The following is a 13,983-nucleotide window of genomic DNA, read 5'->3' as shown; positions in this document are numbered from 1 at the left end:
TCCATTAGGTACGCTTCATCTCGTCGCCGAGCAAACTTAGGTTTATAATGTCATCTGTAAATATCATCGACTACATCGCAACGCTGAGTTTCTTCATCGATTTGATACTGCAGCGGTTCGCATCCCACCTGGAGAACGCCGACATCCTGGAGTTCTTCTCCATCATCCGTATCATGCGATTGTTCAAGCTGACGCGACACTCGTCCGGGCTGAAAATTCTCATTCAAACTTTTCGCGCATCGGCCAAGGAGCTGACGCTACTGGTGTTTTTCCTAGTTCTAGGTATCGTGATATTTGCCAGTCTCGTGTACTACGCCGAGCGGATACAGATCAATCCGCACAACGACTTCAACAGCATACCGCTGGGGTTGTGGTGGGCACTGGTAACGATGACCACCGTCGGGTACGGTGACATGACACCGAAAACCTACATCGGCATGTTCGTCGGCGCTCTGTGTGCCCTGGCCGGTGTGCTGACGATCGCCCTCCCCGTTCCCGTCATCGTGAGCAACTTTACGATGTACTACTCGCACACGCAGGCCCGCGCCAAGCTGCCCAAACGGAGACGCCGGGTTTGTCCGGTCGAGCTGTCCAGACCTCCGAGATTGCCAGGTGAGTTTAAAAGTAAGTGGGATTTGTTTTTAATAACGTGAAATTTGTTCCCCGAAAACAGTTTTGAAGTGTGGATCGAATGGAAAACATCTGGCACGATGTTTGACAGGAAAATTCACAAGTTATAGCATGAAATACAAATCTGCAGCATGTTAGCCAGCAGCAACTCTGAGTTCTCACATAAGATCAGAATATGTTTGAAGGCCCGTGGTTGGATTTCTCTATTTTTCTAATTTCTTTAGGGCTTTTGTTTTGTTCATAACTACTCCCAACCGTCACAACTCTTCAGACTACTGCTGTATACTTATGCATTTAGGAAATAGTACAGACCTGTTTATTAGTCTGTAGCTGGGTTTGCATGAGCACAAGTTAAAATAAATCAAAAACACCTCATCGCCATTAAACCGATCTACAAATTTACCAACAATATTTAATAACTCACACGCATGCATATCCCATCATCTTCCCAATCTCCGGAGCCCGTTTAACGCCCGTAAAACACAAAGCAAATATCAACTCATATTTTATCTTCCCTTCGCCCACATCAAGGTCAAGGCGGTCCGGGAGCGTGCGTAAACACCGGATCCGGCAAGCTTCCCTCTTCCAATGCGCCCAGTACCGGAAGCATGGATCAAACCATCAGACGCATGAACGCCAACCGCACCATTTCGAAGGACGTTATCCTGCCAAAGATGGGTAAGTCAGGCTGCTTCGAGTTTTACATTTGAGGTGGACAATATCTGTGTGTACATGTTTCTTTATGGCCTCTACTTTGTTGACCGGTAGTTGCTTGTTCGTCATACAATTGCTATTTGTCTTTTCTCTTTATGATTTGTGTTTTCTTTGTTTTCTTTTCTTGGCATATCTTTCTCGGTTTTTCTTGACACACTCCTTCTTGGAAATGCTAAACCAAACACCTCCCCAAACTCACGCACACACACACCCGCAGCATGATGGGACGACAAGCTTTAGATATTCCGTTGCGAGCGTGACCAAATGTTTGGTATTGTTGCTGCTGCTGCTGCTGCCAGTGCTGTTCCTCTACTTTTACCGTTCATGATCCGTTCGAGCTTCATCCCACCCTGGTTGCGTGATAAGGGAAAAAATGTGCTCGCTACCAAAAGAATTGTTCCGAGCAACCCAATCAAGTTGAAATTCGCGAGAACAACACTCCCCGGCAAACAGGAGCAAATGTGTTGTACCCTTCAAAATTGATCAAGTTACGTTCTCGTTATAACTACTCACTCGGGACACTGCCCGTATATCCACGGTATCATCATGTGGAAACGGGATAGCTTCCATCAGTGCAACGCGATGGGAAAATCATCCAGTTGGCTTCTTAGTGGGCCGCGGCAGGCTTTTCCCTGTTGAACCCTTAACCAGTATATCGAAAAAAAGCAACATACAACCCTCCTAAAAACTGCCAGCACATATTCGAACAAAACAACGAGGTACGCTACGCCATTATATTTCACGCGGTTGAAGATAAAAGACTACATAAAAAGCAGAAAAGTAAGCTGCTGAAGGATCCATTCGGTGTCGTGAAGGCAGATATTTACGTGGAACAATACCGAAATTGGACCTATCACGTATGCAACCAACCTATCCGCGTTACACGCCATCCACCAGAGGCAGGTAAGTAAGCTAACTTTATGCCACGAAACGAGCATATTTCATTTTTTTATTGTATTCTACGCTTCGGATTTTACACTCTATTCCTTCCTCTTTCACTCGCTGTATCTGTTTTATGATATCTTTAATTTCCGAGTTTGCCTAATGGCCTGCCTTAAATTTCGTCTCCGGTTGTTACCTTTATCTTTATATAGTAATATAAATAAGGGTGTGCTGGGTAATTGAAGGTGTTGTTACAGGTAAAGTTGTTTTGCGCAATTCCATACTTAAATTGGAAAATATGGAAGTAGCTTCTGGGAAAACAAGTATCCAAGCAAGAGTAATAGTATGTGTGACAGTGAAGCGTTCTTCGACTAGTAAAATTCATTTACACTCTTGCAACAAAATAAATTTAAATATCCGTCCTGAAGAACAATATTTCGACCATTGAATTATATCCACTTGTGAAACTTTTTTTTTACCATTTTTGCCTTTCTCATAAAGAAAGGTTATGCAATCACTCTGAAAAACGTCAACCTAATCCCGGCCCGGAGGGCCGAATGTCATATCCCATTCGACTCAGTTCGTTGAGATCGGAAAAAGTCTGTATGTGTGTGTATGTGTGTATGTATGTGTGTGTATGTGTGTGTATGTGTGTGTGTATGTATGTGCGTATGTGTCAAATAATGTCACTCATTTTTCTCAGAGATGGCTGGACCGATTTGCCCAAACTTAGTCTCAAATGAAAGGTGCAACCTTCCCATCAGCTGCTATTGAATTTTGGATCGATCGGAATTCTGGTTCCGGAATTACGGGTTTCAGAGTGCGGCCACACAGATATTTCTCATATAAACTATAGGAAAAATTAAAAATAGAATTTTTATTTTTGATGCTAAATGTGTTCAAGATGCATAAAACGTCGAGATTTGATGCAAACTCGAAAAAAAATTTGACGACGATTCACTTTTTTGGATTTTGGCACATTTTTGCCTTTCTCATATAGAAAGGTTATGCAATCACTCTGAAAAACGTCAACCTAATCCCGGCCAAATTTTTTTTTCGACTCGCATAAGGTTTCTGGATTTTAACAGGGGCGTAGTTGATGGTTTACGGAGAGGGGTTACACCCCCCCTCTACTGTTCAGTCCCCTACTTTAAAAATCTCCTTAAATCACCCCTCAGACCACCACCCCATCCAGCCCTCATACCCCTCCCTTTCAACCCCATCATCTTTAAACCACCACTATATCACAAAGCATACCAATTTAAGCTGAGGAGTCGTTCGTTCATGGGACTTTCGCCCTCCTCACATACCCACCCCCGCATGACAAAATGAGTTAACAAGCAGATAACATTGATCTAATGCTGATTAGGCTAGTGGAGTATGATATTTTTTTGTTTCAAGTGTTTCAACGTCGACACGTGGCTCATCAAGTTCGTGGCTGGCATGCCATTGTGTATAAGTGCAAAGTGTACTAAGAATGTAATGGACATTTCCACAATTATGTTGAATATAAAAAGCCTCCGTGCCATAGTTTAGAGAAATGAGAAAGGCACAATTGCACCGCTAGGTGGATTAAAACAGGTTTTTTTTTCAAATGGCTATAGTCTAAAAATGACAAATCCTACAAAAAATGTTGTAGGAATGATTTTCACATAATTAGTCAAATTTTTGAATAAGAATATTGAAACATACCGGTAACCAGTCGTTTTCTGCTCGTGATGCTCTTGACGAAATAAAATCACAAGCCAGCGCTGTTGGCGACGATATTTTAGACGAAGTAAGGGCAATTGCCGCGACAATTAGTACCCTGGAAACCAGTGTTAATAATGCTCGTTTGACACCTGCGGTGTCTCCCCCCAGTCTGATGGACGAATTGACCGTCGTTTCAAATAAAACTGCTATCTCAGGTTCGCAACATAATCAAGTGGCAAAAGATGGATGGCGCACACTTGGTTCGAAAAGAGTGTGGCGTGTATTAGTGTGTATTAGTGTGTATTAAACAACAAAAAGAGAAAGATAAAGCAGCAAAGAGTAAAAAATCGAGAAGAAAACAGGGTACAAGATACAGCAATATCAACAGTAATAACAATAACAACTACAACAACAAAGATAGCAAGTGCAATAAGAACAGGAACCGCAATAAGTACAACAATAACAATAATCACAACTACAACCAAAATAGAAACAACAACAATAGCAACAAAAACAACAGCTACAAGTCCAATAATACCACCAACAACTTCAATAGAAACAGGCACAACATAAACAATAACGACCACAACAGAAACAGAAACAACAACATTAACAACAGCAACAACAACTACAACAGAAATAACAACAACCACAACGAAAACAGAAACAGCAGTTACAGCAACAACAACAACAGAAACAGCATTTGCAATAGAAACAACAATGGTCCTAACAACAATCACCATAACAATCAACATCATTGTTCATCTTGCTCCTGTGAACGTTCGTGTTTTCGCCAATTTTAACGCACTTCTCAGAGGCAGACCAGGACAAGCATGACGCAGCTGGTAACAGTACAATAGTTTTAAACAATATTTTTACGAATAACGAATCACGACCAACTTCTTCGAAAGCCACTGAAATTTTGGTTTACTGTCAAAATTTTAATAGAATGAGGAGCGCCGTAAAGATGAACGAAATCCATAAGAATATATTAGGCTCCTCATTTTCGATAATTCTAGGTACCGAAACAAGTTGGAATGAGGATGTAAAAAGTGAAGAGGTTTTTGGTAGTGACTATAATGTTTTTAGAGATGATTGTGATGTACGGCTAACCCAAAGAATGTCAGGCGGAGGAGTTCTCATCGCAGTTTCATCTATATTTAATTCCGTTTTTATTGTCTCACCAAAATTCAAAGAATTTGAACATGTATGGGTTAAAGCACATATCGCTGATGAAATCCACATTTTTGTCTCAGTGTACTTTCCACCGGACCTAGCTTGCAAATCAACATATGAGATTTTCTTTCAAGCAGCTGAAGAAATAATCTCTAATTTTCCTCCATAATTTAAAGTTCATATTTATGATGATTCTAATCAGCGCAACTTAGATTTTATTCCTCACTCTGAAAATGAGAGCATTCTACTTCCTGTCGTTGGTGCAAACGAAACATTACAATATATGATTGAGAAAATTGCATTGCTAGGACTCAATCAAATAAACCATATAAAAAATCAACACAATCGTTATTTAGATCTGCTATTAACAAACATTAGTGAAGATTTCTGTGTTGATGAATCTCATTCTCCCTTATGGAAAAATGAAACGTTTCACACAGCAATAGAATTCTCTATTTTTGTACACAAAATTATAATTTCATTGATTGTGACTTCGAGGACGTTTTCGATTATAGAAAAGCAAATTATGAAAATATTAAATATAAATTAAGCAGTGCTAATTGGCAGTCCCTTTTAAAGAATCAAGTGAACGTTGAATGTGCAGTGGAGATCTTTTATAATATTTTATGGCAAATAATACAGGAGGAAGTTCCACTCACGAAAAAACGACGAAATCATGCATCCAAAAATCCAGTTTGGTTCAACAAGGAAATTATTAATTTGAAAAATCGGAAGCAAAAAGCTCACAAAATTTACAGAAAACACAATAATCAGGATAATTTGGAAAAATACCTTAACATTCGTGACCAACTAACTTTGGCTATTTCTTCGGCACTAACTGTATATAATGCAAAAACTGAAAATGAGATCAAGTCATGCCCAAAAAACTTTTTTAATTACATCAAAACTAAGTTGAATCCATGCAACTTCCCACCAAAAATGTCTTTAGATGGGAAAAAGGGTGAAACTTCAAAAGATATTTGTAATCTCTTCGCAACATTTTTTCAAGAAACTTATTCTAACTATTCAGACAATGATCGTGACTTTGAATATTTTTCTTATATCACGAAAAATAGAGAGGATGCAGATCTCAGCCGTGGGCGATGGCGACAAACGATATTCCATGGCGAATGTTCGCACAGTAAAAAGTTTGGAATTACCGACACAGACGTTGGACTTCGATGCGTTATCAAGGAAGTTTGAATACCTTAAAGGTCTGCCTGTAGAAAGCTATAAGTGAGCAGTTCCTAGAATCCTTATAGGCTTGGATAATTTGAACCTTGCTATCATATTAAAAAAACGAGAGAGGCGTTCAAATGAACCGGTTGCTGCCAAAACACGATTGGGCTGGTCGGTTTTTGAGAAAATTTGTGAGGGACAAAGCATGAATCAATCGCTTCATATCTGTGAGTGTTCGAAAGACCGCGCCCTTCACGATCTCGTTCGAGGATTTCTAGAAACAGAAACTTTAGGAGTTGGGAATATACCACCACCAGAGTCAGAAGAGGACCAGCGAGCGAGGCGTATTCTGAAGGAAACAGCGATACGGACAACTGACAGCCGTTTCGAATCTGGACTGCTGTGGAAACAGGACATAGTGGAGTTTCCCAACAGTTTTCCTATGGCCGAAAGGAGGTTAAAATGTCTGGAACGAAGATTGCAGGCTGCTCCAGAGCTGCGTAAAAACGTCAGTAAACAGATCCTCGAATATCAGGACAAGGGGTATGCTCATAAAGCTACCGTGAATGAAATACAAATATCGGATTCAAAAAGGGTGTGGTATTTGCCTCTGGGTGTTGTGTTGAATCCCAAAAAGCCCGAAAAGGTTCGTGTCATTTGGGACGCGGCAGCTAAAGTTAACGGAATCTTATTCAACTCGATGATGCTCAAGGGTCCAGACTTGTTAACACCACTTCCAAAAGTGCTCAGTCGGTTCCGACAACGCCAATTTGCAGTGACAGGCGATATCAAAGAGATGTTCCATCAGGTATATGTCCGCCCGGCGGATCGACAGTCACAACGTTTTCTTTGGAGAGATCATCAAGAAGATACACCACAGATTTATATGATGGATGTTTCTACCTTCGGAGCTACGTGTTCACCATGTACTGCACATTACGTAAAGAACCTGAATGCAACGGAGCATGAGAAGGAATATCCAGAGGCAGCTGCTGCGATCTACGAGAACCACTACGTCGACGACTTCCTTGACAGCCGTGACACGGAGGCTGAGATGATAAAAATAGCTCTCGACGTTATGTTTGTGCACTCCAAAGCCGGATTCGAAATAAGAAACTGTCTCTCTAACTCCGAACAAATTCTACGGCAGGTCGGGGAACACAATCACGACGGAGTGAAGAATTTCCTGATGGACCAAGAAAACACGGCAGAACGAGTTCTAGGGTTGGTTTGGCGACCTGATGAAGATGTGCTTTCCTTCGACGTAGCTTTCAGGGACGATCTGCAGATTTTGATTGATGCACAGACCGTCCCAACGAAACGGCAAGTACTCCAAGTGGTTATGAGCCTGTTCGATCCGCTTGGGTTTATAGCTGCATTCGTGATTCATGGCAAGATTATTATCCAAGAGATTTGGAAGACTGCGATCGGCTGGGACGATCCAATTGCGCCCGAGATCGCAGACAAATGGTGCCAGTGGATAAGTTTCTTCAAACCAATCCATTTGGTCAAGATTCCCAGGTGCTATTTTCCAAACTACACCCCTGAAAGCTATAAGACTTTACAACTACACGTTTTCGTAGACGCAAGTGAGTCCGCTTATTGTTGTGTCGCATACTTCCGAATCGTGGATGCCAGACAACCTAGGCTGGCATTAGTGGCATCAAAGGCAAAAGTTGCTCCCCTTAAACCACTCTCAGTTCCGTGAATGGAATTACAGGCGGCAGTGCTGGGAACTCGCCTGGCAAAAACGATTGGTGAGAGTCATAATCTACATATTTCAAGACGTTTTTTCTGGACGGATTCCACGACAGTGTTGGCGTGATATCGGCAATACGTCACGTTTAGAGCTGGAGAGATTCTTTCGGAGACAACCTTGAATGAGTGGCGATGGTTACCGACAAAGTTGAACGTTGCTGACCTGGGAACTAAGTGGGGAGCTGGCCCGTCTTTTGATCCTGATAGCAGATGGCATCGCAGCTCAGAATTCCTACTCCTAGGTGACGAGGAATCTTGGCCAGAACACATTGGGCCAATAACAGCTACACAAAAGGAACTACGAACGAGTCAAGAGCACTACACACTCGTCCATACGACGGGGTTTCAAAGTATCATCGAATTAACCCGTTTCTCTAAATGGGAACGGTTATGTGCACCATTTCATCAATGGCATTCGCGCAGGCACAAGGGGAATGCTTACATCTGAAGAACTACGACAAGCAGAGAGTACGATATGGAGGGTAATTCAAATAGAAGAATATCCCGAGGAGGTGAAGATTCTACAGTGGAATAGAGATCATAAACTATCCGTTCCAGTTGAAATCGAAAGAAACAGTCCTATCTCAAAACTCTCTGCAGTGGTCGATGAATTAGGTGTACTTAGATTAGAGTCTCGCTTGTCGAACGCAGAATTTCTCCCCTACGATACAAGGTAATTCTAGGTAATTCCCCATAATTCTACCAAGAAGGCATCCGACAACTGAGCTTCTAGTCGACTGGTATCACCGTAAATTTGCACACTCGAATGGAGAAACAGTGGTGAACGAAGTTCGCAAACGATTTCATGTCGCACAACTACGACGAGTTGTGAAAAGGGTGGCGCGACAATGTATGTGGTGTCGGGTAAACAGCGCTAAACCTCAAACACCACGGATGGCCCCTCTTCCTGACATACGATTGAAGCCGTATGTTCGACCATTTACGTACGTAGGCGTCGACTATTGTGGTCCATTTCTGATAAAGGTAGGGAGAAGCCAGGCGAAACGTTGGATTGCCCTTTTCACGTGTATGACGGTGAGGGCGGTGCATTTGGAAGTAGCTCACAGCCTGTCTACTGAATCCTTCAAAATGGCAGTACGCCGTTTCATTTCCAGACGAGGATCTCCACTGGAAATATTCAGTGATAACGGGACAAACTTTCAAGGAGCGAGTAACGAGCTGGCGTTGGAAATTCAAGCAAACGCCAACACGAAATGGCATTTTAACCCACCAGCCGCACCCCACATGGGTGACTGTTGGGAACGACTGATGCGCTCAGTAAAAACGGCAATGGCATCCCAGGGTTTTCCCAGGTCTGCTAACGATGAAACGTTTTTGACATTGGTTACGGAATCAGAAGCAATTGTAAACACTCGGCCGTTGACTTACGTCCCTTTGGACAGCGCAAACCAAGAAGCTATCACTCCAAACCATTTCCTTAGCTCCAGTGGAGTCGGTCAGCCAGTAAAGGAGTTCGTCGATGCCAGAACTGCTATGAGGTGCAACTGGAACTTGATGCAAAATCTTTTAGGAGAATTCTGGACACGTTGGGTGAAAGAGTATTTGCCAACTTTAACTCGTCGCACCAAATGGTTTCAAGACACTAAGCCTTGTCATCATTGTCGATGAGAAAAAACGGAATAGTTGGTTGCGAGGGCGAGTCGTGAGGACTATACTTGGGCGAGATAGGCGAGTACGACAGGCGGATGTTCAAACAAAATCAGGAATCGTACGAAGACCGGCGACTAGGTTGGCTGTATTAGATGTGCTAGAGAGCTGTAAGGCTGAAGCTAGTTCGGGGCATAACGGGTCGGGGAATGTTGGCGCACAGTGTAACGGAGTTGATGAAACCCCTCGTGTGCTTTCTGACAGTCACCGTCTCCTAAAACAGAACGCTAGCGCCATCGATAAAACTCGTGATAGCTATTTAAGCGCAATCCAGTTACTCTAAGTCGAGTTATCAACGAAATAGTGTGACATCCTGACTAATGAGACGAATAAGGGCTCATCTACCCTAGTCTGCTATGATAATCGTAATCTGCATTGTGCATATGTGAGAAAGGCACATACACATCATTAGGCGGATTAAGATAGATTTTTATAATACGTTTATTGATGTTATTTCTGCTCGTTGTATCTGAGAATGCAAGACGAACAGTGCAATACATCACAGAGGAACCTACGCAATGCATCTGAAATGTCGATAACTTTATGGATCTGTCCAGTGAACAGTAAATAATCATAACAACAGATAGCGATAGGTTTTTCCTCATCAAGTTAGATGACCGGAACGATTCGACTGGCATCCGGTACAAATTAGACTGCCGGGGTTTACAAGATTGATGCTACCAGCATCGCATTTGGTGTTTGATCGGGTACTGCTTCGAGTTAGCAGCCAACCAAACAGAAGCAATTCGTAGAACCCGTTCCCCCCTCACAACTAGGACGCCGGACAACAAAGAGAATTGGCATCAATTATTTATGTTTCAACCAGCCTCTCTGAAAACTGATCAAATAAACAACGGTACGCTTCGGATGGAAATAAGATTAGCCTTCCGTTGTGCTGGCACTTTGAGAAACGAACTTAGTTTTGAATTTCCCTTTGATGTAATTTATAGTATAAAGAACGGGATTAGCTGATGAAAGGGGCTTACAAGGCGAACTAAGCTTGCCTCGGCTCTCAGCTACAGATCCTAACATAATGGAACAAAGATGGCGAAGTAATCACAATAAACTCTTTAACGGGTGCATAAAAGTCATACCCATTTCAGATAGCCTTCCGAGTTCAGTGTTTCGATTTATGTGAGCTTTGCCTGCAACCAGACAATCACCATAAACTATAACATTTTTTTGCAAACAAGCTTCTAGTGAAAGCAGCTGTCGTAATTTTTCGTGATATAAAACGGCTCAACCATGGAATGGGGTAATTTTGAAAAGCGGGCACTCAGTGTTCTTGGAATAAGTTTATGCCATCAAAGTTAGCTTATTTTTGTAACACTTTTTATACAAACTAGATATTGTCATCAATCTCTGCTTAGGAAAGCTGCTCCTAGTCAAAAATTATATTGGTACTTTCAACAAGTTTACACCGATGCTTTGTTCTCAAATTCACCATACTTCACAGTATCTCACAGAGCCCCATAAGAGGGTAATGAGCTAGTCTTAGATGGGAGGGATAAAAAGATACAAAACTAATGATTAAACGCATAAAATATGAATACATAAAAAGAAACTGCCGCAGCTCTTACTTCCACTTTGCGTACGCTTGGTTCGGCCGGTACTCAACGCTCAGTTTATCACCATTAAGCATTACGGTTAACCATTGGTGGCTATCGGGGTAAAACCCTTCCTACGTCCACTGACCACTGACAGCCTGACAAGACAGCCGTTCAGGGCCAGAGCAAACAGAGCGGTTGCAAAGCAATTCAATCCCCCAGACTCCAGCTGACCATGTTTCCTGTCCTGTTAGTCACGCCAACAAGGCTCACCCATTCACTTTCTTTCGCTCATTCTTCCTTTCGCCTCTAATGATCGTGACAATTTCGATCCCTTGAAACGTAGGATTATCCCACCGACCCGCTGTTTGTGCAATGAACAGGAGCTATTTAGCCTAGCTTTGTTTCCGTCTCCTGCAAATCTACCGGAATTAGTCCTTGCGGTGATGTTCGTACGTCCAGCAGCGCAGCAAGCAAAAATTACCCTGGTTCACAAAAAGGAAATTACCGTCAGTGTAAGCCTCCTCACCTGGTGCCAAAAATTTCATTTACCATGTCCAGTCAACCGTTTTCCCCAGCGTAACGATATAACAAAACTTTTTTTCTTTCCTTTTTGTGTGGACTACTATCAACGGGCGATGGGTCAATTGTTCATCCTTGCATTAGAAACGGCGATAAAACATGTAGCCTTTGTTCTGTTCACGAGGAAGCATATTCAGCATCCTAAATCTAATCATAAAATTCTTAACGAGACGAGCTAGATCTTTTCCGGGAAAATTGTATATATCAGTGGTGTTCAACCTGTTTCATCCCACATACCCCTTCCAGAATGTCCTTTCCCAGGGAAAAGTCAAATAAATGTAATTATTAAACAAACATGATTTGATATCTTTCAAACATTCATTCTGAGTTACAATAGAAACCTATTAAACATTTCCTACTGAAACTACTTAGTTACCTATAATTTTTGTTTAACACTAGCATCGCTAAATTCACCGCTGGGGGATTGATTCTGGGTTGAAAACCTCTGGTGTATATGCTTGGAACGGAATTGAGCCAGAAGTGCACTTTATGTGGTGATATTTAATGATGATATTTTTAAGGACGTAATTTGATGTCTCATAATTCTTTGCTTTTTATTACTTTTTGTTGTTTGTATCGAGCTTCTTTGAATGTGGTCTAGAAAAGAAACCAGTTCTAGCTAGCAAATGTCTCAATGTCAACGGCCGCGCAGAGCGACAAACGCCAACGAAAGTGATGCGCTAAAGCCAAATAAATTTGCTCCCGGACATGAAAAGTTGAATTCCAACAAGGAATGTCAATTACTTCCAGAGACACCGCAAACCCCAAGTGTCCCCTTTCTTTAAACAGACTCTCAGTCCAGTATTGGACTAATAAACTGTCCTTGGATGGCTAATTCATCGAACGAGGTCACCGATTCGATCACTGTTCTATGGTAGAGTTGCAGAAATATCCTCTCGAAAATCAATTCTTTCAAAATTTTACTACACTGTTTGATTAACTTTCGATATAAATCTTAACTTCCACGATCTTAATAGAATTCGTCTAGATCGAGAAAACCCTTTTGTAGAGTACTTTTGGGGATAAAAAAGTGTAGTTATTCTTTCAACCGAACTATCCATTTGGCATTTGCTGATTCTTCACTCCCGGTGGAATAATGAATCCTACTGATAAAGCCTATAGCTCTTTACCACACAATAATATATCCTTATACGCACTTGAACTACTTCCTGGCACTTACATATCAAATGATACAAGGTTATGTATTCAGACTCACAAAGATCATGCGAATAATACTGAAACGTGACATATTAATTCCCAAAAGGGAAAAATGAAAAACTAATTTGCGCATTAGGGGCAAAAGGCCCAGTTGGTGCTAGTTAATTACTGACGAGGCGTATTCGAAACACAAAAAATCAAACTGCAATTGTGCTTGAAAAAAGCAACAAATTCTTCAACAACTTTCGCCGCACACTCCACAGAAAAGCCTTTGCTTAAAAACAAGTGTGCAAGCTACGTCAACCGTTGACATGTTCGGATGCAACCATATTTTCATATTTCGCCCAGAGCGAAACTTTCAAGCGCTCATTTGATCCATCGGTTGTCATAACTATACGAGGAAAATCCCTAGAGTTAGAACCACCTGAAAAGATGTCAAGGCAGTAATTTTGGCATTTCACCAAAGCGTTCCTCTAAAAGCACGCATAGCTCTAAGCGAACAAGCCTCTTATATGCTGCTACTATGAGTGTTTTCTATTATCCATGATCCAAGTCACCCTTCACAGAGAGCCCAGTTCGTAGATCTAGGATTACGATATGTAAGGATATCTATGGAGGTGTTAAAATGTTGAAAGATGAACGATTCATGATCAGATAGCGACGGTTTGAACTCGTTCGGACGAGCTAGTTTGCCAACTCATGCGCAGTACTGTCAGAGCAGAGAGTTACATCTAACACCTCTTCCGTGCCAGGTTGTGCAAATATTGGGCGTTTTCTTCCATCGAATATATGCCGATTTGTATGGCTTTAAGTATTCCATCGATTCAGTGCTGATATCTTAGCTGCTTCCAATTAGAGACCATTCATAAATTACGTAACACTTTTCGGGGAAGAAGGGATAGCACAAAATAGAACATAGGTTAATGAGCTAGAACATTACGTTACAGAATTGTACTCAGTCCGGTTTCTTATCTCGCTCAGTTCAGAAGCTAGAAAT

The 13,983-nt window shown here is 41.8% G+C and overlaps 1 protein-coding gene across 3 annotated transcripts in view; it reads left to right on the top strand.

The window, feature by feature from the left end:
• The window catches only part of LOC131681289 (potassium voltage-gated channel protein Shaw), a 352,113-nt gene that overhangs the window by 321,190 nt on the left and 16,940 nt on the right, over positions 1 to 13,983 (top strand). The window contains exons 7-9 of one of the 3 annotated variants that reach the window (XR_009303887.1): positions 9 to 624; positions 1,162 to 1,308; positions 1,562 to 2,247. Coding sequence is in view for 2 of the 3 variants with exons in the window: in XM_058962019.1 (XP_058818002.1) it covers positions 9 to 624; positions 1,162 to 1,308 (763 nt within the window). In the remaining variant the exon portion in view is untranslated. The remainder of the gene's footprint in view (positions 1 to 8; positions 625 to 1,161; positions 1,309 to 1,561; positions 2,248 to 13,983) is intronic. The other 2 variants (XM_058962020.1, XM_058962019.1) reach the window with 2 other exon arrangements.

Source organism: Topomyia yanbarensis, chromosome 2 (assembly GCF_030247195.1).
Source record: "Topomyia yanbarensis strain Yona2022 chromosome 2, ASM3024719v1, whole genome shotgun sequence".
In the NCBI taxonomy this organism is placed as follows: domain Eukaryota; kingdom Metazoa; phylum Arthropoda; class Insecta; order Diptera; family Culicidae; genus Topomyia; species Topomyia yanbarensis.
This window is presented reverse-complemented; position numbering and strand designations above follow the sequence as displayed.